This window comes from Maylandia zebra, linkage group LG7 (genome assembly GCF_041146795.1).
Source record: "Maylandia zebra isolate NMK-2024a linkage group LG7, Mzebra_GT3a, whole genome shotgun sequence".
NCBI classification, from domain to species: Eukaryota; Metazoa; Chordata; class Actinopteri; order Cichliformes; family Cichlidae; genus Maylandia; species Maylandia zebra.
Window position 1 is genome coordinate 44,558,788 of NC_135173.1, and position 26,197 is coordinate 44,584,984.

At 40.6% G+C, this 26,197-nt stretch overlaps 2 protein-coding genes across 3 annotated transcripts; both read left to right on the top strand.

Moving 5' to 3' along the window:
* Positions 1-349: 349 nt before the first annotated feature.
* On the top strand, positions 350-1,672 carry LOC143419708 (liver-expressed antimicrobial peptide 2). Its single transcript, XM_076887076.1, has 3 exons — positions 350-822; positions 922-1,061; positions 1,334-1,672. Exons 1-3 carry the CDS (start codon positions 757-759, stop codon positions 1,365-1,367), a joined length of 240 nt encoding a protein of 79 aa, XP_076743191.1. The 5' UTR covers positions 350-756; the 3' UTR covers positions 1,368-1,672.
* Positions 1,673-3,348: 1,676 nt separating this feature from the next.
* On the top strand, positions 3,349-20,242 carry LOC101467815 (AP-4 complex accessory subunit RUSC2). 2 transcript variants are annotated; one of them, XM_004538582.4, is made up of 10 exons: positions 3,349-3,617; positions 10,054-11,452; positions 11,750-11,966; positions 12,057-13,064; positions 15,334-15,410; positions 15,518-15,692; positions 15,774-15,879; positions 15,970-16,016; positions 16,666-17,329; positions 17,462-20,242. In XM_004538582.4, exons 2-10 carry the CDS (start codon positions 10,109-10,111, stop codon positions 17,571-17,573), a joined length of 3,750 nt encoding a protein of 1,249 aa, XP_004538639.4. In that variant the 5' UTR covers positions 3,349-3,617; positions 10,054-10,108; the 3' UTR covers positions 17,574-20,242. The 2 variants fall into 2 exon arrangements, with proteins under 2 accessions (XP_004538639.4, XP_023009172.3); XM_023153404.3 differs by having other exon boundaries at positions 12,057-12,965.
* Positions 20,243-26,197: the final 5,955 nt, after the last annotated feature.

Sequence of the window (26,197 nt, forward strand, 5' to 3'; positions counted from 1 at the left end):
TGCAGTTTAACCCCTGATATTTACGGGTGCATATGGTGTAATTAATTTTTTTTCCATTAGAAATGGTTGTTTATATCTGCATTAACTGTTAGTTTCTTTTTGCCAGCTTCATGTAAACTTCAGTGCACAAAATCCTAAATTCTTGAATATTTTGATAATTTGTGGGAATTGCATATTCATATCTGAATGATTTTTAAGTTATGTTATTAGTTAGCTTAGCTTAAAGTCTGGAAGCGGTCTCTCTGTTCGAAGTTTTGTTTGGGCAGAAACTAAACTGATTGTAGGGAAAGGGGGGAATTCAGGGAATCTTCGGGAAGTCACTTCATCAGATCTTGGACATCTGATGAAGCAACTTCATTTAATTTTTTAAGTTCCTTCCAGCAAGACTCCATGGGTGGAGCAAATGGCTAAATGCATAGTGGTCTAAAGTCACGTTAGGGTTTCACTTAGAAACCTCCGACGTGGAGTTGGCCTCATTTAGTAGGTTGAGGTCCAAAGTGTACTTTGGAGTCACATAGATAAACTTTGTCTTCAGCTGTGTGATAACTACCACTGTGCAACAGATTCCCATCAGTGACTTTGACTTGACTTGCTCAGTCTGCCAAACCTTACGCCTTAGTCAATAAAGTAACAAATTAATGAATTATTCAGAAGGTAACTCCTCCCCAACCCAATTAAAGCCTTTAATACAGGCGTAGCTCACAAACCAAGCCTGCAGCAAAACAGCCCCTGTCTTGAACGTCATCTGTAAGCAGCATGAGGACTCTCCAGGAAAAAATTATCATCCTTTCTGTTTTTCTGTCTTTGTTATGTGTCGTTCAGGTAAGTTATTTATTGTTTGTTGAACTTTCATGGAAATATTTTTTTTCTAATCAGTGTTTTATATGACAAAGCTAAAGGATCAAGTATTTGCCTTTACAGGTTCATTCAATGCCTGTGCCTGACGAGTGGCATGGCTTAATTCAGCGAACCAAACGTTCACTGTTGTGGCGCTGGAACAGTCTGAAGCCAGTCGGTGCCAGCTGCAGGGATCACCTAGAGTGTGGCACAAAATACTGCAGGTACAGCTGAAGCTTAAATATTTCATGACAGTCCATCGGTTTACCTGTCTTCCTGATACTCCTGATCATTTTTTGACTATTTTACATTAACTCTGTGTAGCTCTTAAATGTCAAACTCAGCATCATATTCTTTAAAAAAAAAACAGTTTTCACAGTGTGTTCATTACTATGCTGTACATAGGCAGTGTGAAGGTGTGTACACGTGTATTTTGCATGCATGGTCTGGATAAAGTCAAAGGGTAATAATGGTGCAATCATTCTTATCTTTACAGGAAAAATATCTGTTCTTTCTGGATCACCACCTGAAAAAGAGATGCACAAACACCATCAGAATCTACAACAGACATCTGCTTTATGGACCACAACTGCCTGTTTTGTTTTGTTTTCAAAAACCTGCCCGCTCCTTTATTCTGGCTCCAACATTCATTCTGAGCAATCAGATCTTTTTCCACCGCGCTGTATCAAAAACAAAGCTGTAAAATCCAGGCATGCATAACCAATCAAATGGCACCACCTTAAGTGATTTGTCTAAAACGCTGCTGCAACATCACACAAGCTGTGTAATCTGAATGTGTTTTATAAGAAAATATAAATATCCATGCAAAGTTTGAGCCGCTCTGGGTTTATTGGTTCAAGGTTGTTGCTGTTGTTTTTTTGTTTTTTTTTTAAAGAGATTTTTTTAATGTATTTATTTGTAAATATTGTAAATAATGTAAAAATTCAAATATACTATACATTTTTTTTGAAGAGGTTGTACTGCCCACATCTTCATTTTCTTTTTTAGTAGTAAAATAAATTCAAAACACATTTATATATTTCTCACACTTCCTGCTACTCTTTCAGTTGAGGAGCTTGAAAAACAGCTTTCCACCCAGCTAATGCGTAAGCTGCATTACTCATCCAAACCACGGCGCTGGGGATGTTGTTTTAACTTTTCCTGCATTCATAAACCTTATTTTAAGGAAGAATAAGAAAGATTATAAACGCATATTCATAACCACTTCCTGTGTTAAAAGTGCCAGCAAAAAGCTTACAGTAACCCAGACAAAGGCCACTTTTATCCTAAGAGAAGTAGTAGTACTGAATTACAAACCCTGAATGTAGTCGATAACAACAGCAGGGGTGAAAATGGCTGATCTTAGGGCTCAGTAGATGAGAGAAACTCATTTTGCATCTACCTAATCTAAGCTTTGCAGGAAGGATAAACAGTCATAAAACAAGGAGTTGCTGACACTGAGGTCGTCGAACCTTTTCTAAAAAAGAATTTGGGCTGGAACTTTGTGCCAAAATCTACTGTCATTACTCATACCTGCAGTAGTACTTAGTACTTATGCCTCTGTAGTTATTCTGACATGTTTGGCAGCTTTTTAAAAATGCCACAAATACTGCCTGAGCCCATGACCTCACACCAATGAGATTTGAAGATACCTGCCCTAAATGGTTTATATCTCGCATTAATGAGGAGAACTGATTTGCCCTCTGAGGTGGCCTTAAAACTGTAGATTCAGAGCTGCGTCCTCACTCTTATTATGCTTTGATAGATGCCCAATTCTCTCCTTCAAAATCTGGCTTACATATGAAAGCAGAGGTGGCCATATTTCCCACCAGTTGGGTTTACATGGGGTCAGCCAGCAGAGCGTCAGCCAGTATTACAGAAGGTCTTGAACATATCACGTCTCTTACTTGGACTGAAGCTGTTATTGATACCCTCACCTAAAAGGGGTTTTAGAGCTGTCAATCACGTGAGAATGGGAAGTGAAACACATCAACAACTGAACCCTAAATCCTCAGTTTCACCGCTAGAGGGCGAGCTGGGGCTGTTTAAGAAGTGAATATGCTATGGCAAAAGCACGTTTGAGACGTACAGGCCTGCTATCCGCCAAATAATACTCTATTATTAGAGCAGCAAGGGCGTATAGTTTTGAGAACCAATGGATCATGCCTTCACTGTTTACTACACCCACCACTTATATTGTTTATTATGAGTGTGGATAACAATAATAATAATAATATTTATTCTTGAGTAAGAAAAATAGATGTCAGCAATCAGACGAGGCACTGAACAGCATGCTTATTTTTATCGTTTCCACCCCCGCCAAAAACAAAACAAGACAAAACAAAAAACAACAACAACAAAATAAGAAAAATCGAAGTATATTAGGTTTTACTTGCTTCCTACCGGGTGTCTTGGATACTTGAGTAACAGGAACTTCTCCCTCCTCATTGGCTAACCTGGTCGTGACGCAACAACCCATCCATCCTGAGCGGTGGAGAAGCGGCGGCGTGGGGACCGCTGTGTCTGTGGGGGACTTCAATGCCGGAGCGGTTTCATATTACCCTAGTGTTTATTAATAGTTATGAATAAGAGGTTTTAACCGGAGATATCTGACAACATAGATGAAAACATTAGCTTTCATAATACGCCTTTGACGGCTCTAGTGCGTCGAATAGTCTCGTCCGTAATAATAAAAAAAAGTGCATGTTTTTGGACCAAACCACATCCACATGAAGCACCTGCTCGGATGGAGATCACCTTTAACTGACGGCTGTTTTCAAGTAGGTGCTGCTTTGAATGCGTTTTGCGCTCCTGCTATGTTGCCTTTCATTAAGTGCTTCAGCTCATATCTTGTTCTCGTATTTGGTCACTTCACATTTTCTTGTGTGTGGGTTTGCTATTTCTAGAAGCTGTGTGCCCTGCCTCTTGTTGTCTAACGTGTCCCACTTAAGCCACTTTGAATATTTCTTTGCCATTGTGTAGATGCACACAAACACCTGGCCGCAAGGTAAGATGCAGGTCAGACATCATCTCTGATTCTCGAGATCCTCGTGAAACTTTCCCTTCACATTAACTGGAGACCACGATGAGCAGTCACTGATGTTGTCTAGTTACAGGGCATCGTCGCTCTTAACAAGCACTGTCTGGGCCTCTTTGCTTTCATGTAACCACAACATCCATCCTTCAGGTTGATGCTAACTAGACCTGACAGATATTTCTAGAGAAGCAGCTCAGTTAATCAGAACCATGTCCATGCGCTCCAGTACGCAGAGGGCCGGTTTGATTGGCTTAGATATTTGAGATGCAAGGTAGGAGGACTACCGGCAAAGATGAGGAGTTGTATCCACTTTGCAGTGATGTTGTTGCAGACAAGTAGTCTGAGGTTCTGGCCTACATTCCTGTTATATTATAATACTGAAAATAGGGTGACTCAAGGGAAACTAAACTAAAGGACTGATATTCGTGTAAGGTTCCTAAATGTTGACCAAATAACTTAAACTGATTTGTTTATTACGAGTATGGATAATACTTTAAATAATAAACATAACTATAGTTACATTTTATGAGCAAATTCCTTCATAATATAAGGTAGACAAGGGTTAGAAGTCAGAAGCAGCATGTGCTGAGGTTTGGGATACTGACACTTGATGTATAGATGTGACTCGTGATAATTCAGGGGTTCAGTGGGATTCTGAGACCTTCCACCATACATACCTGGACTGAAATTCATAAATGCCTTTATTTTCAGTATAGCTGTTGATACTAATGTCAAATGTAGCTATAATATCTTACATGTTCCAAGACCATCAGGGAATGATGCCCATGAACAAGGCTGTTATGCAGTTGGGAAGTGGAAAAGCTTTCATTTCTAAATTAATCATGTCCTCGTATTTAAGGAGCCAAAAATGATCTGCAACAAATGAAATGAAGAAATAAAGACAAACACAGAAAAACATATTCAGGTTCATAACTTGTTGGACAAACATTGTTGAAATTTGCCTCTGTACACCACCACAGTTGGTTTCAAATCAGACAGTCAATGTGTGACTGAAGCGCAGACTTTAAGCTTTAATTCAAGGGGTTTACTTTTTTAATACACAGTCCTCATCTCCAGAGGCTCAAAATTAATTGGACAAACTAACATCATTTTAAAAAAATAAGCATTATTTTTAAAAGTTTGAAAATCCTCTGCAGTCAGCGACTGCCTGAAGTCCCCACAAAAACAGTTTCCTCCCACGAGATGCTCTGCCAGGCTTTTACAGCAGCCACCTTCAGCTGCTGCTTGTCTGTGGATCTCTCTGCCCTCACTTTTGTATTTAATAACTGAAAAGCTGAGATCAGGTTAAAGACTTGGCCATTGAAGAATATCTCGTTTCTTTGCCTTGACAAATTCTTGGGTTGCTTTTGGAGCATGTATTGGGTTTTTGTCCATGTGCACAATCAAGCTCTGTCTTATCAGTTTTGCAGCATTTAGTTGAATCTACGCACTTCACAATTCATGCTCCTGCTTCTATCAGCAGTCACATCATCAATAAACACCAGTGACCCAGTTCCACTGGGAGCCATATATGTCCATGCAATAACATTGACTCCACAAAAATTAGACAGGTGATGTGGTACGTTTCAGATAATGAGCTGTTTCACTTCTTCTCCAGACTTTTCTCTTACTATTATCATTCTGCTGAAAAATTCATCTTGATCTGTCTAAAATGCTTTTTCCAAACCTGGCACTTTCAGATGTTTTCTGGCCGTCTAATCTGGCCTGCTAGTTCTTGAGTGTAGCCAGTGGTTTGTGCCTTGTTGTGAACTCTGTATTTACATTCATGCAGGCATTTCTTGATTGCACACTTGGACCAATTCCTTAAGTTGTTGCTGTCTCTCAAAGCTTCAATTGCATGATTTTTATACCCCCCCCCCCCCCCCCCCTTACTGCCCCTGACACCTCTTTTTGTCAACATGAGGTGAAATATATAAAATATGAGTACAGAATTTCAATCAACTTTATTTGTCATGATATAACAAGGGAGCAGGCCTCACCTGGCCATTAAACTGTCAGTCAATTGAAACGGTCAATCTTGAAAACCAGGTTTATTACAAAGAGTTGAAGTGTGACATGCACTAAACAATGTTATATAATCATTCAAAAATATTTACCAGAAACAGGATTTTGTGTCATATGATGTGATTATATGTTATGTGCAATAACCCACAGAAATACACAGAATGTGCTTTAATCAAAGATAACTCGTCTATATGATGGTGATAACTGTATGCCTTTTACTTTATGGCTAGGCGTGACATGCATATTTTAATAATATATATTTTATATTACCTGAATTATGATAATTGTAAACTGTGTAATGTTGTTTTATGAGCACTGCTGTCCTGCAACTGTTATTTCAGTCCCCTAAGTGAATTTTTGCCATAATATAAAAAATTAGCTGTCAAAAAATTAGCAAAACTCCTACAAGAAACAAAAAAGCGTACAATTGTTATTTTAGTATGTATGTGTTGAATTACATTACAGTTACATTACAGTGTTTTTAAAAAAGCGTCTGCGAAATCCAAATCTGCGTAATCTGTCCCAATGGATGGTTTTGGAAAATGTAAAAATTGTAACGAACTCATTAATCGCTTACATTTTTCAGTAATATGAACTCCTGTTCCTCTTGTGGATTATACAGGAGTGAAAATGGTTGGAAAATTGAAAGTATTTCTGGATGTAGACAAGATGCTTGACTATAAAACATTAATGTGCAGTTACTAAATATCCACATTATCCCTTCTTACTGGGATTCCACTGTGTGTTCGTGTGTGTGTGTGTTCACCTATCTCTGGTTGTTAATCAGGTTTTGTTAATAGATCACACACTAAATGACACAAATATATTAAGAAGATTTCGCTGAGGGACGTCTTTCACCGTTCTTATCGTTCTTATGGTGTCAGCTATTTCAAAATTTTGACTGTGGTAAATTGAGTTTGACACCTCTGATATATAAAGCCTGTATCTGAGCCAGAATCATAAAAATGGTATTTTAAATATATTTTTCTGTGAACCTGTGCAATCAAATTTCAAATAAAGAAAATAAGAGATCTAAAAAAAACCTTAATAGTTAATCAGTAACACATTACACATTTAAATTTGAAACAATCATATCTGTAAGTTCTTGACTCTTGAAAGTTTTCACTGCGCGTGTTATACGAGTCAGGGTAGGAATATAAACTGCAGGCTTTATGGGTCAGTGAAGGCCTATAACTGCAAGACGGTAATCATAGCCACTCATCCATCAACATAATCTCCATTACTGACTGAGCTAATGTGGGTGAGGAAAATCAGACACTTGTTTTGTTTTCAGGAAGCTACTTCACTTGTTCCTAAACCTCTATTCTACTTTGTTCTTTATTTTTCCAATTTCAGTCTGGTTTAAAGTCATAAAACAACACTACAACAACACACTTCTGTGACTGAACATCATTAGCGCTCACCACTGGATGAATATTTTATATGTAGTTTGCACTTGCTTTGTATTTATCTTTTTTTCTTGTCCTCATTATTTTATTGCATGAAGGGGAGATGTTTTTATTTTAAACGAGTGTGTGCAAAGTCAGCAGCACTACACGTGAACATGATGGAACACTTTCAATTAACTAAAGTGATGTGAAAGTGTATTTACTCTTAGGAGTGCCAGTGGAGCAACTCTGCAGTGCAGCTGCCCTAGTTACAGAGCAGCCAGATGACTGTGAGTGACTGTGGTTGGCCCAGGCTGAGAGAGGAGGAGTTTGTTATGGTTGACTGAATTATGGAGTGTAGGCTGCTAGAAGCAGACTTGGATGGCAGGACCGGCGGGGTAAATTGAGGGAGAAGACTGTGACAGCAGTAGCTTGCAGATGTGTTTTAGGTTTTTATCTTCTTCTTTTTTTCTTCTTTTTTTACTCCAGATTTGAAAATGCATTTTTTTAAATCTAACACTAAAATGTTTAAGTAGGCCCCTGAGCTGCATATACAGTTGGAAAATCCACTTGATAAACTGTACACTCTCGCTTTTCTCTTTAATCTGTTCACGTCATAAAACATTGAGCTGCAGTAATCACTGAGGTAAGAAAACAGAAAAATGAGAAGCACGTATGCAGTAATAGACAAATCCTCATGCAAATGGCAACAGCAAATATATTTTTTAAAAAGATGTAATTGTGCTTTGCACAAAACTCTAAACGTTTTCAGTTATGATTAATGCTTGTCAGTGTTAGCTGATGGCTGTACATAGAGACTGAGCATTCCATCAATGTAGTGTACTTAATACCAGTGTTGGGTAAGTTACTTTAAAATAGTAACTTAGTTACATTACTAGTTACTTCTCTCAAAAGTAACTCAGTTACTTCAAGTTACTCGTTACTTTCAAAGTAACTAGTTACTAGGGAAAGTAACTTTGGTTTTACTCAGAATTCTCTTGTTAATGTGTTTCTCCCATAACTTTGCCAGTCTTCTAGCTTGCTTACTTGCCACAAGTGCACTGTGCCACCTACCAATAGAAAGGAAAATATAATGTATAATGTATAATGCATATTTCCACGAGAGAAATCCCACGCCTGGACCGTCATTGACTGCTGCCATGATTCTAGCCTACGTCACAGAGTCATGTGCGCCTTTTACATCCAACACAAAAACTGCAGCCGTGGTGCTTTCGATTGTACTCAGAACTCGGAAATTCTGCCTTCTGAATAGGAAGATGTAGGTAACACCAGACTGCAGATGAGCTGCATACAGGGCTGGACTGGGAAAGAAAATTGGCCCGGGCATTTTGACTAGAAACTGGCCCACCATTATAGGAAAAATCATAAAGCCTTTGAATGAAAATAAACACTGTTGTGACAGTGTTGTACACTGTTTTGATGGTATATATGCATCAATCTATCAATCGTTTGTTGTAAGATTCAGATAATTATTTTTTAAAAGCTAGACATTTTAAATGGGAATAAGAAAGAAAAGTATTTCTTTGTGCCCCCCTCTCCCTGTTAATGCCCTACAACCCCCTGGCAACACTTTGCTAGATCCGCACCTGCACAGTTACCAGCTGTCAGCTACCTAAAAAAGGATCCTGGTGTTATTTGTCTCTCAGAAACAGTTCATAACTTCTCTTCAACTCATTCATGTCACCTAAAAGGTAAACCTGTTTCTCCATCACCTGTTCAGCTCTGATGATTCAGTAAGGACATCTCCTGGTTTCATCTTCATGTTTCCCTCTCACCAGATAACCAAACCATATCATGACCAGCAGGTTTACAGCTGTGGCTCCAGCAAACATCAGCTGATACTAGAAATTAATATTAAATAAATTCTAACAACAGCTGATCAAGCTTAAACGTGCTGCTGTTGTTTAGCGCGACATCCGCTGGTTTCCTCTTTCGGCGCAAAGTGAGCGATAAACAAACAAGAGAGCCGATCAGCTGATCATTGATCAGTTTTCATGATTGAAGTAGAAACGGGAGAGGGAGGGGGGAGAATGAGAGAAGAAGAGGCAGCTGTGCAGCAAAGACAGAATAACTCCAGCTTTGTGTCTTTTTCATTGTAGCTGAATTACGGGACAAACTGTTCCTTTTCACCTCAATAAGAAGCGTTTAATATTTTCTCTGAATACCAGACGGGACGGTTGGCAACTCTAATAACTTATGAACAAAATAAAGTTCAACATCATTAACTTCATAGCACCACCCAGCTGTATAGAAACTCCGTCATGCTAGCTAGCACGCAGTACGGAAAAAGTCAGAATAACGAAAATAAACTACACCTAAACTTGGTTTATATCTGACCCAGAGAGACTGCAGGTCATAACTTCTTACCTGAAGTTCAGTTCACACTTGGACCGGCGGCCGCCTCGGGTCTCTTTTCCTTCTGCGTCCCTTTTCCTTCATCCACCTGCTGGCCTCCACCACTTGCTAATGTTACTGAATCTGTGGAAACTCCGCGATGCCACCACACGAAGTAACGAGTAACGAGCCTATCTAAATCCCAGTAACGAGTAACGCGTTCCTGATTTTGGCATAATAACTAGTTACCGTGCTCGTTACCACAATAATAACGTAGTTACTGTAACGCGTTAGTCCCAACACTGCTTAATACTGATTTTATCTTCGCTTGTACAAGCTTCCTGTTGTATAATTCTGAATGAATTTCTGCAGAATCCCCAAAATTTAATCTATTCTGTGTTACTCTTCCAGGATTAAATTATAGGAACATGGAGACAGCTTTCGTTGTCCAGCCCTATCCAGAAGTATGATTGGAGCATCCAGTCTCTCTGGGGACACCTTGATAGCCTGCCACTTCCCCGTGGTGCAGCTTTCCACTTGGCAGCTTCCTGTCCAGGCCCTGTGCAGCTCTGCCAAGAGGCCCGGCCGGCTGTGCTCAGCAGGCCTGACTCGGGCCGTGTCCCTCCCAGAGCAAGAGTCGATAAACTGTGAGCATGCCTTCACCAGTGACCGGAGACATTTTTCCAGCAGCTACAGCAGCCTCAACGAGGACCGGACAGAAGAGGAGGGAGGCAGCGACGGAAGCTGGAAGTACGAATCCACCTCGTCGCCCGAAGAGACGAGTTCCCACCAGAAGAAGGAAAGCTCCGTGCCTAGAAGCAATGTCCGGTCACGCAACTCCTTCCTTCCCTGTACAGAGCTAAATGAGGACGAAGAGGATGAAGACAGCGACGGAGATAATCTGCACAGATATCACGAGGACTCTTCGTTCGTGCTGCATGGAAATTCCAATTGGCCGCTAAGTAATGTCGCCACAAACTACCCAATATACCCAAAGCCCCACGGGAACCTGGACAGTGAATGGGGCAATGAGGGAACTATGCTGGTTAGTGAGAGCGATCAGGAGTGGCTCTCTAACCAGTCCAACCAGATGGACTCACTGCCACCTGAATGCCAGTGCTGTCACATGAGCAGATCTAGCATCACGATGTTGGCTTGTTTGGAGAAGGACTCAGACAGACTGGAGGATAACATGTCCTGCTGCCTCCACGGCCAACACAAATGTTCCCCAGAGCTTCTTTCCAACAACCACACGGAGTATGTCAGTGACTCTTCCTGTAACAGTTCTGACGGCGTCTTGGTTAACTTCTGCACTATGTACAACAGGAGCAACAATCCTGCCACACCTCATGATCTCAGCAGTCCTGCAGCTCACCCCTCTGGGTCATCAGAGGGATGTGTATTCCTCAACCTCCAACCTGTCCCCCAAAGTCAGAATGAAGAAGTCAAACTTGATAGCATGACGGTTTACTCTCCTCCGAAAGAGGAGGTTGACATGCTGCTTTCTGCTTCCCGCCTGTCCCCTCGGGGCCTTGACTCTAACTGCAATCTGTACTCACTAGAGGAGCTACCCGCGGGTCTCTCCTCTCTAGAGGTATCAGACCTGACTGCCTGTCTTCAAAGCCAGGCCACACTGGCCATGGGGACCAACCAGAAGTACTACAAGCTTGTGACTTGTGACCTCTCTTCCCAGTCACCCAGCCCGGCCTGGTCCAGTGTCACCGGCTGCCCCGAAGGTCAGAGCAGAGGCAGCCCCTTCCTTCTCAGTTTTGATCAGAAGAAAGAAGGACAGCAGAATGAAATTGAGAAGGTAAAAAAAAAAACTTTATAGTGTTTGGATGATTAAAAAAAAGATTTAGAAGTACTGTTTTTAGATCTATAATTTTAATGTGATTTGCAAATAGAAGAAATGGCAAATGACTCAATTAAATTATGTACTAATGTTTTATATATCAGTTACACAGCTTTGATAAGAGTAATGAACTTTGCTGCTGCACACATTGTTCCCTTTTGACAATCTGACCACCTTTTGGGAACAGCATTTATAAACTTGATAGAGGACCAGCAAAAGGAGACGGGTGTTCAGTTTTGCTGTTCTCATTTTCAGATCCAAGATTACCAGGTTGCAACCACCTCCACTGACAAAGCCCTCTGCAGAAAGAAACAGGCAGATAGCATCCAGAACCTCTCCCACACGCCTTGCTCGCTGTGCCCCAGCCAGTGTGGCCCACATAGCAGTAAATGCCAAGACGCAAGAGTGGCAACCACACAGCCATCTGTGATGCAGGACCAGGAGCACAACTATCCTTGTGATACTGAGAAGGGTAAAGCAGTGGCTAATAGAAAAATCCAGTTCTTTTGCTTTGTGTCTGTGATTTTGAGTGAAAAATCTTTATCTTACATGTCCTTCCCAGGACTAAGTCCAGATGTGGTGCGCTACAGTAAAGCCCAGAGGCCAACCTCGCTGCCCATCCAGCCCTTTGTTCTGGTTCCTGCAGGAAAGCCGCAGCCGCCGTCCCAGCCCCTTGGCTGCCTGCTAGAGCAGTATCTAAATAAAAAGAGCAGTAAGACTGCTAACATGCAGCCGGCCTTCAGTTTCAAAGGCAAAAGCAGCCAAAGTTTTTCAGATTTTCACCCATCACCGACAGACAACCACTGCTCCATCTTCCTAGAGGCTCCTTCTAGCTCTGATACCTGCTCCACCTGCACACCAAGCCCAGAGTGCTTCATCCGCACGCGTTCATGGAATCAGTTGGGTGAAAGCCAAGACTGCACCGGTCCATGCACGTCAAACAGCAGCCTGGATTCACATCATACTAGTTGTCCCACAGAGGCCCAAGAGCAAGACAAAGCAGGCCCACATTCAGGCCAAACTCAGACTAACACTTTGCTTAGTCTTGTCTCGGCTCCGAGTCGATCCAGTCTCATTAGGATTCCCACCTACCAGGACTTGATCAGTCTCACCTTTGAGCAAAGCCAAGTGCGCGCCGAGCCTAAAAGTGCTAATCATTCCCTTAACTGCACCACCTATCATTCAATATTGTCTCAAAACCCACCCACTTTAACCATCACCACTGACACCCACCACCCAAACTCGCAGGTGTCTGTTTCTCCTCCCAAAACCTCACTGCCACAGGAAAAGCTCCCACAGTGTGGAGCGGCACCTGCAGCTGACTCAGGCTTTTTTCACTCTAGTTTCACAGCTGCCCTCTCCTCAGTGGCTCCTCTCTCCTCTCTGAGTTCTCTCCTCTCCTTGGCCGCTTCAGGGCTGCAAATCCAGGACTCTGCTGGACACAGTTTGAAGCCAAATCAGAGTCATCACAGTGAGTCTCTGATCCTGAGCGACAGGCCGCCCACAGAGTTCAACCTCTCACCCGATACGTCTTATGAGTCCATGTCTATCAGCCATCTTCAGAGGAGAAGTGAGCCTCAGTTGACTGCTGATAAATGATGTGAAATACTGTCAATATATTATAATTGAAATGTAGTAAAAAGTGACTGGATTGTCTAGCCGGTGATGAGTTGTTAAGAGCAGCAATAAAAACTCACAGTGCTGCAGCAGTGCTTTGAATACCCTGAAGGGGCTTCCTCTCAAACATGACCTATTTTTAACTCTCCCAGCACAGGATTGGCTGAGCCGTCCTCTCTGTAGCCTATGTGTGCGCGACTGCGGGACAAAAGAGAGAAGGATGCAGTAGAAACAGTGTTAATGATTTATATCGCAATCACTTTGTTTTAGTGCTACCATATAAGTCGCTTGGTGTAAATATAGTTATATAAATGTAAACCATTTCCAATAAGGTAAAGATTAGTAATAGAGGAGGCATTTGCACAACTGCAAAAAGTCTATGTGGTGCAGCACTGCAGGCAGCATCAACATGCATAAAGAATTTACTGTGACATTTGCAGAGGCTAGCCAGTATGAGAGATGAAGAAGAGAGACAGGGTGAAGCGAGTCATTGAAGACCGCTGCTGAAATGGAAAAAACGACTCTTTCATCTTTGGTTCCCTTCGACATTTGCATTCCTGAAATATGATAATGAACCCCGAAACCCTGCTCTCCTATGACTGTGTATTGACCCAGTTAGTGAACACTTTCTTGAAACACACGCTGATAGTCTAGTGCAGTGGTTCTTAACCTTGTTGGAGGTACTGAACCCCACCAGTTTCATATGCGCATTCACTGAACCCCTCTTTAGTGAAAAATAAAATATGATTTTATTTTTCAAATTCAAGACATAGATATGTTTTTTATTGGTGCACAAAATGAGCCGTGCATGTCACGGTGGAGACTCTGCCGAACCCCTAGGGTTCGATTGAACCCAGGTTAAGAACCACTGGTCTAGTGTCATGATTTTAAACTGATAGTACAAGGAAAGTCCCAAAACAAGCTGACTTATACCAAAACCTACCTAGAACTATCCATCTCCAGAGTTTTAATTCATCATTAAAAGAAGATATGGCTTTTTGGAAAATAATCTACATAGAGAGAGAGCAATGCAGCAAATCAGTCGCACTAGGGGGAAACAGTTGGCCAGTATAAAATCTGAAATTGAGGACTGAAATAAAAAAAAACTCCAGCCATCCATTTTTCTTTTCCTTATCCAATTCAGGATTGTGGAGGGGTTGGAGCCTGTTCCAGCTAAGAGGCAGAGGTCACCCTGGACAGGTTGCCAGTCTCTCCGGGCCAGTCCCAGTCTTACAGGGCTAAAGTGGAGCTGTGTCTAGCAGTTAGAAAGCTTAAGCTTCCTGAATTAGTTTTTGAATTTCATTTAATACATTTTGAACACTGTCAGAATCCTTAACTTACACAAATACGCTCACTGGCCACCTTATTAGTTACAGCTTGTCAGTACAAGGTTTGATCGCTTTTGCCATCAGACTGCCTTTAATTCTTCGTCTCATAGATTCGACAAGGTGCTGGAAAAATTCCTCTGAGATTTTGATCAACATTGCTATGATAGCACATGCATTTACTGCAGAATTGTTGGCTGCACATCCATGATGTGAATCTCCAGTTCTACCACATGCCAAACATCTATTGGACTGAGGTCAGGTGACTGTGGAGGCCATTTGAGTACAGTGAACTTACTGTCATGTTAAAGAAACCAGTTTGAGATGATTTAGGCTTTGTGACATGATGGCGTCATGGTCAGCAACAGCGTGTGCCAAGAAAATACCTCCCATACATTGCACAACCAGCATCAGCCTGAATTGTTGATACAAGGCAGGCCAAAGTTTTGGCCAAATACCTTCTGAATGTCGCAGCAGACCAGGCAACATTTTTCCAATTTTCTGTTGTCCAATTTTGGTGAGTTTGTGTGAATTGTAGGCTCCCTTTCCTGTTAGAAACGGCTATTAAAGTTGCTATTTAAGTTACTGACATTATCCATTTCCACATGTCTGAATGCATTGTTGCTGCCATGGAACTGGCTGATTGGATGGCAGTCAAAAAGTTGCACCAAAGTGTCCAGTGAGTGTATATCAGCCTAAAACTGACAGTTTCTGGGTGTTACTCATTGGTTGGTCATGCATCACACCACACATAAGCTTTAACTAGCAATGAAATCAACAGAGACACCTTAACACCACACCAGTTCATGCTCTTGAACAAGTATAAAGTATAAAGTTGTCAGATATTGTATCTGAATAAAATTCATCCTGTCCAACTTGCTTGTTTGGTGTCTCCAGGGTTGCTGAGGTCTGTGAGCAGGGCGGTGGATCTGATTATGGCTCATTTTGGCAGCAGCAGAGATCCTGAAGAAAAGGTATTTTGCTGACCTTAGCATTGTTATTGACATATCACAATATAAATGTGCCAGCAGGTATATTGTGTAAGCAAAAAATATAATGTATAACATTTCCTCTGGCTCAGATGCGCCTGGGGAACAGTTCTTACAGTCCTACAATCGCTGGTCTGGTCCTGGAACACTTGTGTCCAACGATCCAGGATATTCTAGAGGACGGTCTTAGGGATCACAAACTGGATTTTATAATCGGACAACGCCGCAATCATGCCTGGAGTGTGGTCGAAACCTCTACTAGGATTGGTAGGCTAAAGGGTCTCATCAGTTTGCCCAAGCAGGATTCTGTGGTCTTTGATATAGTTTTATAATCTCTGTTTAACACAGGTCCATCCACCAGAGTTCTTCACAGTCTTGTTTCCAAAATCAGACGCTGTCCCCAGCTCACCAGCCACTGCATGAAACTGAGAGCCTTCATCATGGGCCTGCTTAAGTAAATACCTTTGATGTTACTAATGAGGCAAATAAAGATGTGCGAAGAACATAACCTTTGATGTTCTCTTGGTTGTTTCTTTTCTTACAGCTTGAGAGCTTTGGAGTTCTGGCTCAGTCATCTTCAGAGTCAAAAAGGTGAGGCGACAGGCAATTTATAGTTCTTTATTTCTGCCTCCAGGGAGCCATAACTCAGCTTGTGCACCACTTTCGCTGACACTCAGTGAGCTTAACAACTAAATGGATTGCAACGACTCTTGAAATAACATAATCTCCCACCTGTATCCTGCTTTTTTTTACTCCTCAATACTTTCAGTCTGTTGGCTGTCTTCTTTGGATTTAGCACCAATTAGGGAATGCTATCAGTCTAACAACCTAAAGTCAGGTTAACCAGCTAAACAGCTGTAAGCTTATCAAAAACTTGTCAGTAGTTATCTATAGTACAGGAGCTGGAAATCTTAGCTCCTGTCGCTTTAAGGCTGTCTCCCTAGAAGTTCAATTTTTCTGACTGGTTGTCCCTCGCCAGGAATGTCGGGTCAGTAGAAAAAATGTTGGAGAATTTGTGTTTGGAGTCTTTCTGAAGCATACCAGGACTAGATTTATCTTATTAATTGAACATTTATCCATGAAAAATACGAGCATCCAACTTTAAATAAGATAAGACATAATACAGCTTTTTAAATGCTCTAGTCCAAAGTACCCATGATAAAAACTGAACCGAAGCTATCAAAATATTATTGCTTATGTGTGGATCTGTGTGTGATCACTTCCTTTACTTTCTTCCTAGATGTTGTGAAAACCTACTACCATTCTTGGGGGTTCCTGTCTATGTCCCTGGGTCGCTGTCATCCTTTGTTTCAGGAGCTGCTTCTTCTCCTGCAACCACTCTCTGTGTTGCCCTTTGACCTCAACTTGCTTCTGGAGCCCCGACTGTTACGCCACAGACAGCTGTGGTCAGAGGAGCAGGCTCTCTCCCCACCTCAACCGTGCTCAGCGCTTTTAGCAACCAGCTGGCCAAGACTGCAAGGCGACAAAAAGGAAGGCATCAGCTACTACAGTCAGATTTCACACCAGATTGATTTGCACCACCAAGAGTCTCTCAGCTCTCACAGTTCAAGCTGCAACAAGCAACAGTGTGGTTGTATGCAGACCAGCAGGAGTCCAGTGTTAGCTCCTATTCCAGAGTGGTGTCCTAAGGAGCCTGACGTTGTGGATGGAATGGAGGACTGTAGCCAAAATCATACAGATACTTGGTTTCAAATAAGTATGGACAACAAGAAAGAAGAAACAAAGGTGGAAAAAGACTGTGGCATCTCAAATCCACCTACTACCGAACAGGCACAAAGTCCTTGTTGGGGTGGGCTTCGCTGGGCTAAACTGTTTGGAGCAACTGGTACTTCATCCACACTGGGAGCAATTTCTCAGAGTCACACAGGAGCACACACCACAAAGTAAGAACCAGTGAGTGAATGAGCGAGTAATCCTGAGTAGTAGTTGTTGTAGTTGTTGTCTTTGTGAGGATGCTATCCAGACAGTGTGTTACTCTACTCATGAGCATTATCTCTTTATCATTTGTTTTGAAGCCACAGGCGACCATCACAGTGGCTACGTTTGGACCGATCACAGCTTGGACTCTTGGCTCAATCCATCAGGTCCATGAAGCTAGGAGGAGCTCAAACAGACAAGGACTGCTGAAAACTAAACCCTCCATGGGGGAGAGCCAGACTGCAGATTATTTACTGTAAGAACAAAAGTCTTAACTGGATGAAAGTGCAGCGCTTAGCCATGCTGCTGCAGAACTGAGAAGAAAGCACAAAAACGCAAGATTAACAGCTTTGGCTCTTACTCAGCAAGCTTTGCATTACACCAAATGTTGTGAATCAAAGCAATGTTTTTGTGTTCTTGCTGAGTACCTGTTAAATATCAGCTTATCACCATGTTGTGCTTTTAAAACAAATTAGCGCTATGGACAGGGGAGGGTGTAGCATCACAAAGTGTAGCATAACAGCAAAAAAAGACTAGTTTAAGTGGCAGATCTTCACATCAGACTAATAATGTGTCAATGTATAAATTAATTGTCTATGTATGCAGAAACATGTGTTACATATAGTATTCATGAAATTATAAATGTCAGGAAAAGACCCAGTGATACTGATATAATAGCTCTCTAACTAGTCACTCAAATTGGATTAGATATGCACTCACTTCATAAGCTAGACCTGTTCAACTGCTTGTTGATGCACATCTAATCAGTTAGTCACATGGTAGCAATCCAATGCATTTAGGCAAGTATACAAGGTCAAGATGACCTGCTGAAGTTCAAACTGAGCATGAAAATAGTTGCTTAATGGGCTAGGCTGGGTAATTTAGGAACCAGTTTACAGTTTCTAAAATACAGAGAATGGTCAAAAAAAGGCCAGGTGAGCATGGCCATACTACTTTGAGCTGATAGGAAAGTAACAGTGACTCAAATAAGCATTCGTCACAATCAAGGTTTGCAGAAGAGCATGAACGCACAGCACATCAAACCTGGGACCTTGACACTCCTGTCCGCAAAATTGGAAAACGAGATCTGAAAAACACTGCTGTAGGGTCAGAACTTGGCGTAAATAACATGAAGCATGGATTCATGCTGCCTTGAATCAACAGTTCAGGTTGTTGTTGTTGTGATGGTGTGGGGGATATTTTCTTAGCACACTTTGGGCTCAGGAGTAACCGAGCATCATTTAAACACCACAGCCCACCTGAGTGTTGTTGCTGATGACGCCCATCCCTTTATGACCTCGTTATGATTCAAATCATGGATGTGCAGCTGAAAGATCTGCATCCGTAGTCATGTTGATATGAACTAAAATTTCCAAGCAATGTTTACAGCAACTTGTTGAATCTATGCCATAAAGAATAAAGGCTGTTCTGAAGTCCAGGTTCAACCCAGTGTAGCAAGGTGTGTGCATGTGCAGTGACAAACCTTCTAAGAGCCAGTTAGTGTGTTTATAACCTGCAGATGGTTGCTCAGTAGGTTGCTTAGTCTGAGGTTTCAAAAAGGGAGTACAGCAATTGGTTCTTTTTTTTCTGTGGAGTTTTGTAATTTGTGCCATAAGTTGTCAGATATGACTTGATAAATATGATCAGGCTAACAAAAATACAAATCTATTTAAAAAAAGATGGGAAGCCATATAAAATCTTTAAAAAAAACCCAATAACAAACAAACAAACAAAAAACAGGAATAAAATTACCTGCAAACAATTTAGCCCATCATTTACCAAAAAGTAGAAAAAGACAGCATCAAATATTGAAAATGGTAAGTAATTGGTTTTAAGCAAATTTTTTAATTTGATGCCAGTAACACTTTTCAGAAAATAGGGGACAAAACAAAACAAAAATAAGCACTTTGTGAACCATCTTTGCAGTCTAACGTGATTAAATGATAAAAAAGAGCATCATAGAGGCGCTGTCTGTCCGAAGTAAAGATGGTACTGGTGATCTTTGGGCCCTTGAGGGTCAGCATTCGCTTTCAAGAACATCTCGACCATCATTTTCTCGGAAGATTAAACTGATATCAGGACGTCAGCACCTGATATGCACATGTTCCAGCATCATGGCTGTAGTAGAGACTGGGAGGTTTCTGTGTAAATACAACATATGACACAGGGTGCCACACACAGGGTTCTCCTGCAAGGCGATGTCATTCATACAATGTGAATCTGTTGTAGACAGATGTTCAAAACTTCCCGTTTCTCACATTACTTTCCGTCATTGTCATTTTATTGATGAAAAAAAGAAAAAAGAAAGAAATAGGTGCTTATCAGTGCCAGATACGCCACACACACACTCACACACACCAGCCTCATGTAGTAGATTGTCAGTGATGGTTTTATTCCCAGTAACTTGCCTTTCTTCTCCATATTCACAGCATGGATTTATTGTAAATGCATGTCGAGTCAGCAAAAGTACAGAAGGTCGTCCTGTCTTCATTGGATCTCTCAACTTCCTTTCGCTGCTTTTCTCCCCTTTGACATTTTTACAGGTGCAGATTTTGTTCTGGACATTTTCTGGCATGGAACTTTTAAATGTGTAGAGCTGTTTGGTTAATACTGTAGCATGCCTTCAGGTCTTCCAGTGATGTTAACCACATAAGCCACCTTGTGGCCGTTTCAGGTATTTAACTGTGTGTCAGGTATACTTTGATTGACTGGTATTGATATAAGATGGAAGAAAATGGAGGTAAATGTGACTTTCATTGAATAGTATGAGGTCTGTTAAGTTTTTCCTTCTTCCTATAGTTTCTCTTTTCCCTTGAATGCTTCCTCTAATGCCCAGTGACAATCAACCTGTTAATAAAGACTTGACATCTTCACATGTATTCACCTTTTTCTTTTTTGTGTCTTTACATTTAACTGCTTGTGATTTGAAAGGATTTGACAAATTTTACAACTTCATCATGCTGGTTACGATCATTTTATTGGGATGTGTGGTATTTTTTTGACTTGCTGCTCTTTTCCAGTGCAGTCTGGGAAGGTTTACCAAAGGTATGTCCACACAGGAAAAGGTACCCTGTAGGATGGTGTAGGAATAGACATATCCCACTTGTGGGAGCTGCCATGTTGCACTTTTGGAGACAGAAGGGGGGGTGTCCAAATTCATAGGCTGCATCCTCCTGAGGTCACATTTGTAGGCCGATTATGTCACAGGGCGGTCCAAATTCATAGACTCAGCCAACAAATGCACCCTCCTTTTCCCTAGATTTGAAGGATGGGTCAGGTGTATCCTTCGTGGCCCACAATATAACAGAATTCATAGCGCGGCCCAGTCAATTCCAGTTTCCAACAATGGCAGCAGCTACTTATACATACATATATATATATATATATATATATATATATATATATATATATATATATATATATATATATATATATTGTGTTCTGCTTACTGCCTCGTCTGTTTTTAACAGTAGACAGTGATTCAGTTTGCGTCTCCTTTTATTGTCTTCATTCTGTGTTTATGGTTTGGTCCTTTTGTCTTTACTCGTCATGTTTGACTTTATGCCTTTCTGTATAGTGCCTGGGATGCCCAGAACTCAAATTGCACTGTTGGAAGTTTAAATTGGTGTATTGCAAAAATAAAACTATGAAGACACTCAAAATAAACACATCGCTGTCACTGAAGCTAGTTGCTTGCAGGTGCCCACCTCAGAGTTATGGGAAAACAGTCAGAATTCTGACTGTTTTCTCAGAATTCTGGAAAAGAAAAAAAAAAAGATCTGTCCACTTCTTTTATTTTTGGCGGGGGGGTATTTCTCCATGTGGAAGCACACACAGGAAGCAGCGCTCGGCCTCCTGGTTGCACTGTGGTGTTTACCAGTTGCTACAGAGAATTAAATTGAAACAAACTGATGGAGCTCAAAGTCCTAATGGAACCAACAAGAGCACCGAAACCTCTCCCGATAGAAGACTTTAAAATGTCTGCTAGGAAGTGCACAGTCTGTGGTCTGGTGATTTTATTGTGCTCGCTAACAGAGCTGAGACGTTTCTGTTCAGTCCCGTTAACAGATTATCGGCTCCATTTATTCCCCCACCAAAAAATATTTGTAGTCGAGTAAGCAGCATTTCATCTCAGAGAGAATTTCAAGTGATAGTTTTCTTCTTATAAGTAATATTTTATACAAATACACACACCAAAAACAATAATAAAATAAAATTCTGGGAAAACGCTCAAGGGCGACCCCTAGCGACTGTCAGCAGGAAGGACACGTGATATGACGAAGATGGGTGTGAGAACGTTTCACAAATTGTTTTCAATGGAAAGAAGATGAACTGTGGATATCTTATTCTGGGAAGAAACGAAATACCATTAACTAAAACTCTTTAGAGGAATTTTCCGAAAGACTTACTGAAAAGGGATCATAAATTATAGATTAACACTTTATAATATGACCAAGGCTGTAAATCCCCCTGTAATTAAATAGAATGTCAAAGTATTTTATTTCAGATTAGAATTTAATTATATTTGCCTACAAATGCTTAAAAACAAGCTAGAATAAGGGAGCAACAAGTCTATGGGAAAAAAGAATTATACTGTAAGTACATTTTAAGTAATGTCTAAGTAATTTTACTTAGTGCACGAGTAATTCTAAATATTATAAGTATTGCACAACTTTACAGGAAAGGAAGCACACAGTATTGTGTAAGTAACTGTAAGTACTGCATAATTTTTATGGTTCTTTTGCAGAAAAACAAACATTCTTTCCTCATGTCTTAAATTGTTAATGTGTACTTCTCAGGGTGCAGTTCATGTTATGGAGTGCATTAATCTTGCCTTTTTTTACATCTGTATTTAATAATCATTATGTTAATGTGCACGATGGATGTTCTATTATTGAGTTTCCCCCACTTTATATTAGGCATTTAGCAGGAATTTGGAACAGTTTATTGTTAATTCTGATAAGTTAAGTTTTGGGTTCGATTATAAGTAAAAGTAAATATAAGTGTTACTTAGAATGACTTACGCTGTACTTAATTTACTTTAATCTAGTCTACCTACCTTTAAATAATTGTAGGTAAATATTATTTACTTTTGAATTTCAAATAAAACAAAATTCAACCCTATTACAGCAGAATTACATGCTTAGTCACAGGCTGTATTATAAAGTGTTACATTCAGTGTCTTACCAGAGGATACTTAATCTTTGGAAAATGGGAAATAGTTGCAGTGATTTATTGAAACATGCACACATACATGGAAATACAATATGCAAGGTAAAATGAGAGTTTGTACAATTAAAATAAGCCTAAAAGTCAACATGTGGTATGGCAAACTTTATTCTTCAACACAACCTGTTAGGGTACCTGGGTCGTTGAGCCAGTGGTTTCAGTTTTGTACCTTTATTTGTGTTCTCATCTTAGTTATTATTGTGAAGGTTTTGGTTTCTGTTTTGCATTTCTATTTTCCCCAGTTCTTCTTGTTGTGTGATTATGTAGTTCTTAAGTTTTAGTTTCCATACTCCCTCTATTCTATCTGTGTCACTGTCTGTGTCTCAACACGTTCTCACTCCCAAAGCGTAACATTTTACGCTAGGTGACAAATCGTCAACATATTACACTTTCGGCTACCCACCACGTTCCTAAATGACGACCTCGGAAAAAAGAGGAAATATGAGAACCGTCTGGACTGAATCTACACGTTTGCTCTTTTTCTTCAAATCGCTTAGAAACACGCTATTTAACATCATTAAAGTCCTGGTTAAGGTCAGGAATAAGGTTATGGTCAGGGCTACGGATAAGGTTAGGTTTAGGGCTGGAATACAGGGCTGGAATGTCTATTACGCGGGAGCGTCATTGCACTGGATTCCAGCCATAACCCGCCGCGTACCATAAGAACGCCGAAGGTCTCCTTTCGCGTTCCTCAGGAACGCCGCGGGACGTGACAAAACGTCGACATGTTACGCCTCGGGAGTGAGAATGGGCTGCCTGGTCCCACGTCTCTGTTCCCTCTGTTGCAGTGCCTGCTTGTGAGTCTGTGACTGTAAGTTCAGTCTGTGGTTCCTCTTTTACTTTGAAAGTCCGTGTCTCATGTTAATGCCTCTGGTTTTGCTTCCTTTGTCTCGTCAGCCCTGATTTGCCCCAGCTGTGTTTCCCTCCTGTCTCCTGTGTCGCAATCTACCTTCATCTTACTGTGTTCTGTCTGTCTGTATAAGTTTATTTTGGATTCTTAGTTTTGTTACTTTTGAGTTCAGCATTAAAGCAGTTTTGAGTTCACGTTTTGCCCCCGAGTGTCTGCACTTTGGGTCCTCTATATCACCACTCCTGCCTGCACACAGCCTTCACATGACACAACCTGAAGACACACACTTTTACTGGATTGGCAGTGTGTTCAGCATCATGGGCCCAAAAAATGAAACTGCTGCTAATCTGACACTTTCAGGTGATACATAGAGGATCAAAATCTGATACATTTTTGTGCAACCCAAACCATGACAGAGCCTCCACCATGTTTTACAGATAGCTATACATACTCACTCCTGTACTTCTTTGAACTGAAAATTTAAAGTTTTAGATTAACCCTCTGGGGTCGCCAGACTATGGAACGCCAGGACTGCCATAATGAATTAATTAAATACACCATTAAATAATTAATTAAATGTGGCAATAATTAATTAAAATTGGAATTAATTAATTAAATAAATAGTTATGACACATGTAATTAATTAATTATTGACACATTTAATTAATTATTTATGTATTTCACATTTTAATTAATTATTGACACATGTAATTAATTAATTATTGACACATGTAATTAATTATTTATGTATTTCACATTTTAATTAATTATTGACACATTTAATTAATTATTGACACATTTAATTAATTATTTAATGATATATTTATTTATTTCATTTTGGCAGTCTTGGCGCCTGGCTCTCATCATGAAATAATTTTATCTGTCAGCCTCACCCATCAAACTTAGGGGGCGGGGTTAACGCTGATCGAGTCAAAACCATTGCTTTGGCCTGGTGGCCATTGTTTCTAGCACACAACAACCGGCATGTGGAAGCTAACAGAACTGAGCTTTGAAAAACCCTGTTTGTGTGTTACCAAATACCGTTTTAATATTTTTTTAGCCGAGAATGTAGTGGTTTAATCTTCATGTGTCTGGTCGGTTTGTCAAGATACAGCCTCTTTGCGAAAGTGTTTCGATGATTTCGGAGATGTCTGCCCAGTCTCACGGCAAAGCGTGGGATAGACCCGCTCGCCTCGCAAGCAATCCCACCGACAAAGCGCAGGCCCCGGTACACAGCTGTAGTAATCCCCGCTGACTTCTTTTACTGAGGTTATATTTATCGATGTTTTATTTCCTGATGTTCTTATGTGTCCTACGTGTTTCAGTCGCCAATTCTGAATTATAACTAACATTAAAAACATGTTTAAGGAGGAGAGAGAGCAAATAAATCTGTTTAACATCTGATCTTTGGGTTTTTGTTCAGCAATCAGCGTGACCTGTGTATAAACACATAAAAGAGATAACGTTGGTGTTTCCGTCATGTAGTAACTGCTGGCTTTAACTGTACAAAGGTTGTTCGACACTATGAAACACATACAGACTTCATGATGTTCGACTAATATTCTTATTGTGAATATTAATCATGAGGGTAAACAGCCCTGTACACCACGGAGCGAGATCAGCATATCCACGATATCCACGATATCCTCAGCTCCATGAGTTAACACAAAGTTTCCCAGCTGACTATCTAACTTCCAACTATTCCAGAGACGTGAAAATATACAGCATAAAGAAAAGTGCAAGAGACTCAGCAGCAGATTAGAATAACAGTTATAGATTTGATAAATGAATCCAAGAAATGAGCAAACCTGTTCCGACAATTTGAGTTTGTATTCCCTCAGCTGCAGACTCGCTGCTGTTTAAATGTTTGAAAAGGAAGATTAGATATAAAAAACGTCAAACATAGACTCAGTCTGCCTTCACATTTGATATGAGGCCAGCACGTATAGTGGCCTAAGCAGGCTATTACTGAAATACACGTGCTATATCATAAACTATGATATAAACAGGGAGGTCCTATTAACATGTTTAGTTTTAAAGGACACCTTCCTGCCTTTAGTCTCATTCATGAGCGGTATTAGTTTTCTTCTAACATCCAGAAGTCTGCACAATGTGTTTCATAGTTTGTAACAAGCCTTTGACAGGTAAACATAACATGACCGAAAAAGCAAAAAAAAAAAAAAGAGAGAGAGAGAGAGAGTGTTGACATAAGAAGAGAAAATGCTCTCAATTATGGAGACAGACAAATGGTTCATTTATGTTTGATGTGTGTTTATTCCTCCCTAAATATCGTCGCTGAAGTTTGCCATGCACGTCAGATTTTCCTGCGCATTTTTATACCTCTGCCAACAGAGAGAGAAAAAAAAATCACATTCTAACAGACAGCTGGTGCTTAGAATACAGTTGAATAACTATTAAAAAACAGATGATATTTAGATGATAGTTCAGTCTAACACATGTGCCAGTGAACCATTAAACGTCTGTGAAACTATGCAGTTATGAAACGTAACTTTAACCTCAGCCAAACCGATTTGCTCAGTTGTAAATAAAACAGCGAAGTAAACGTGACCCGACAGACAGAACCTGAGTGAATGAAGTCCAGCGTTTAACCACTGAGAGCTAAAATTCAGCTGAGGTTTCAAAGCTGTGTGCCGGTGATTGGACATCAGCCGCTGATGAAGCTGTTGGCCTATAAAGTGCTCTGTAAGGAAACAAGCTCCAGCAGCTCTGCGCTCGGGGAAAACACTATATTTAC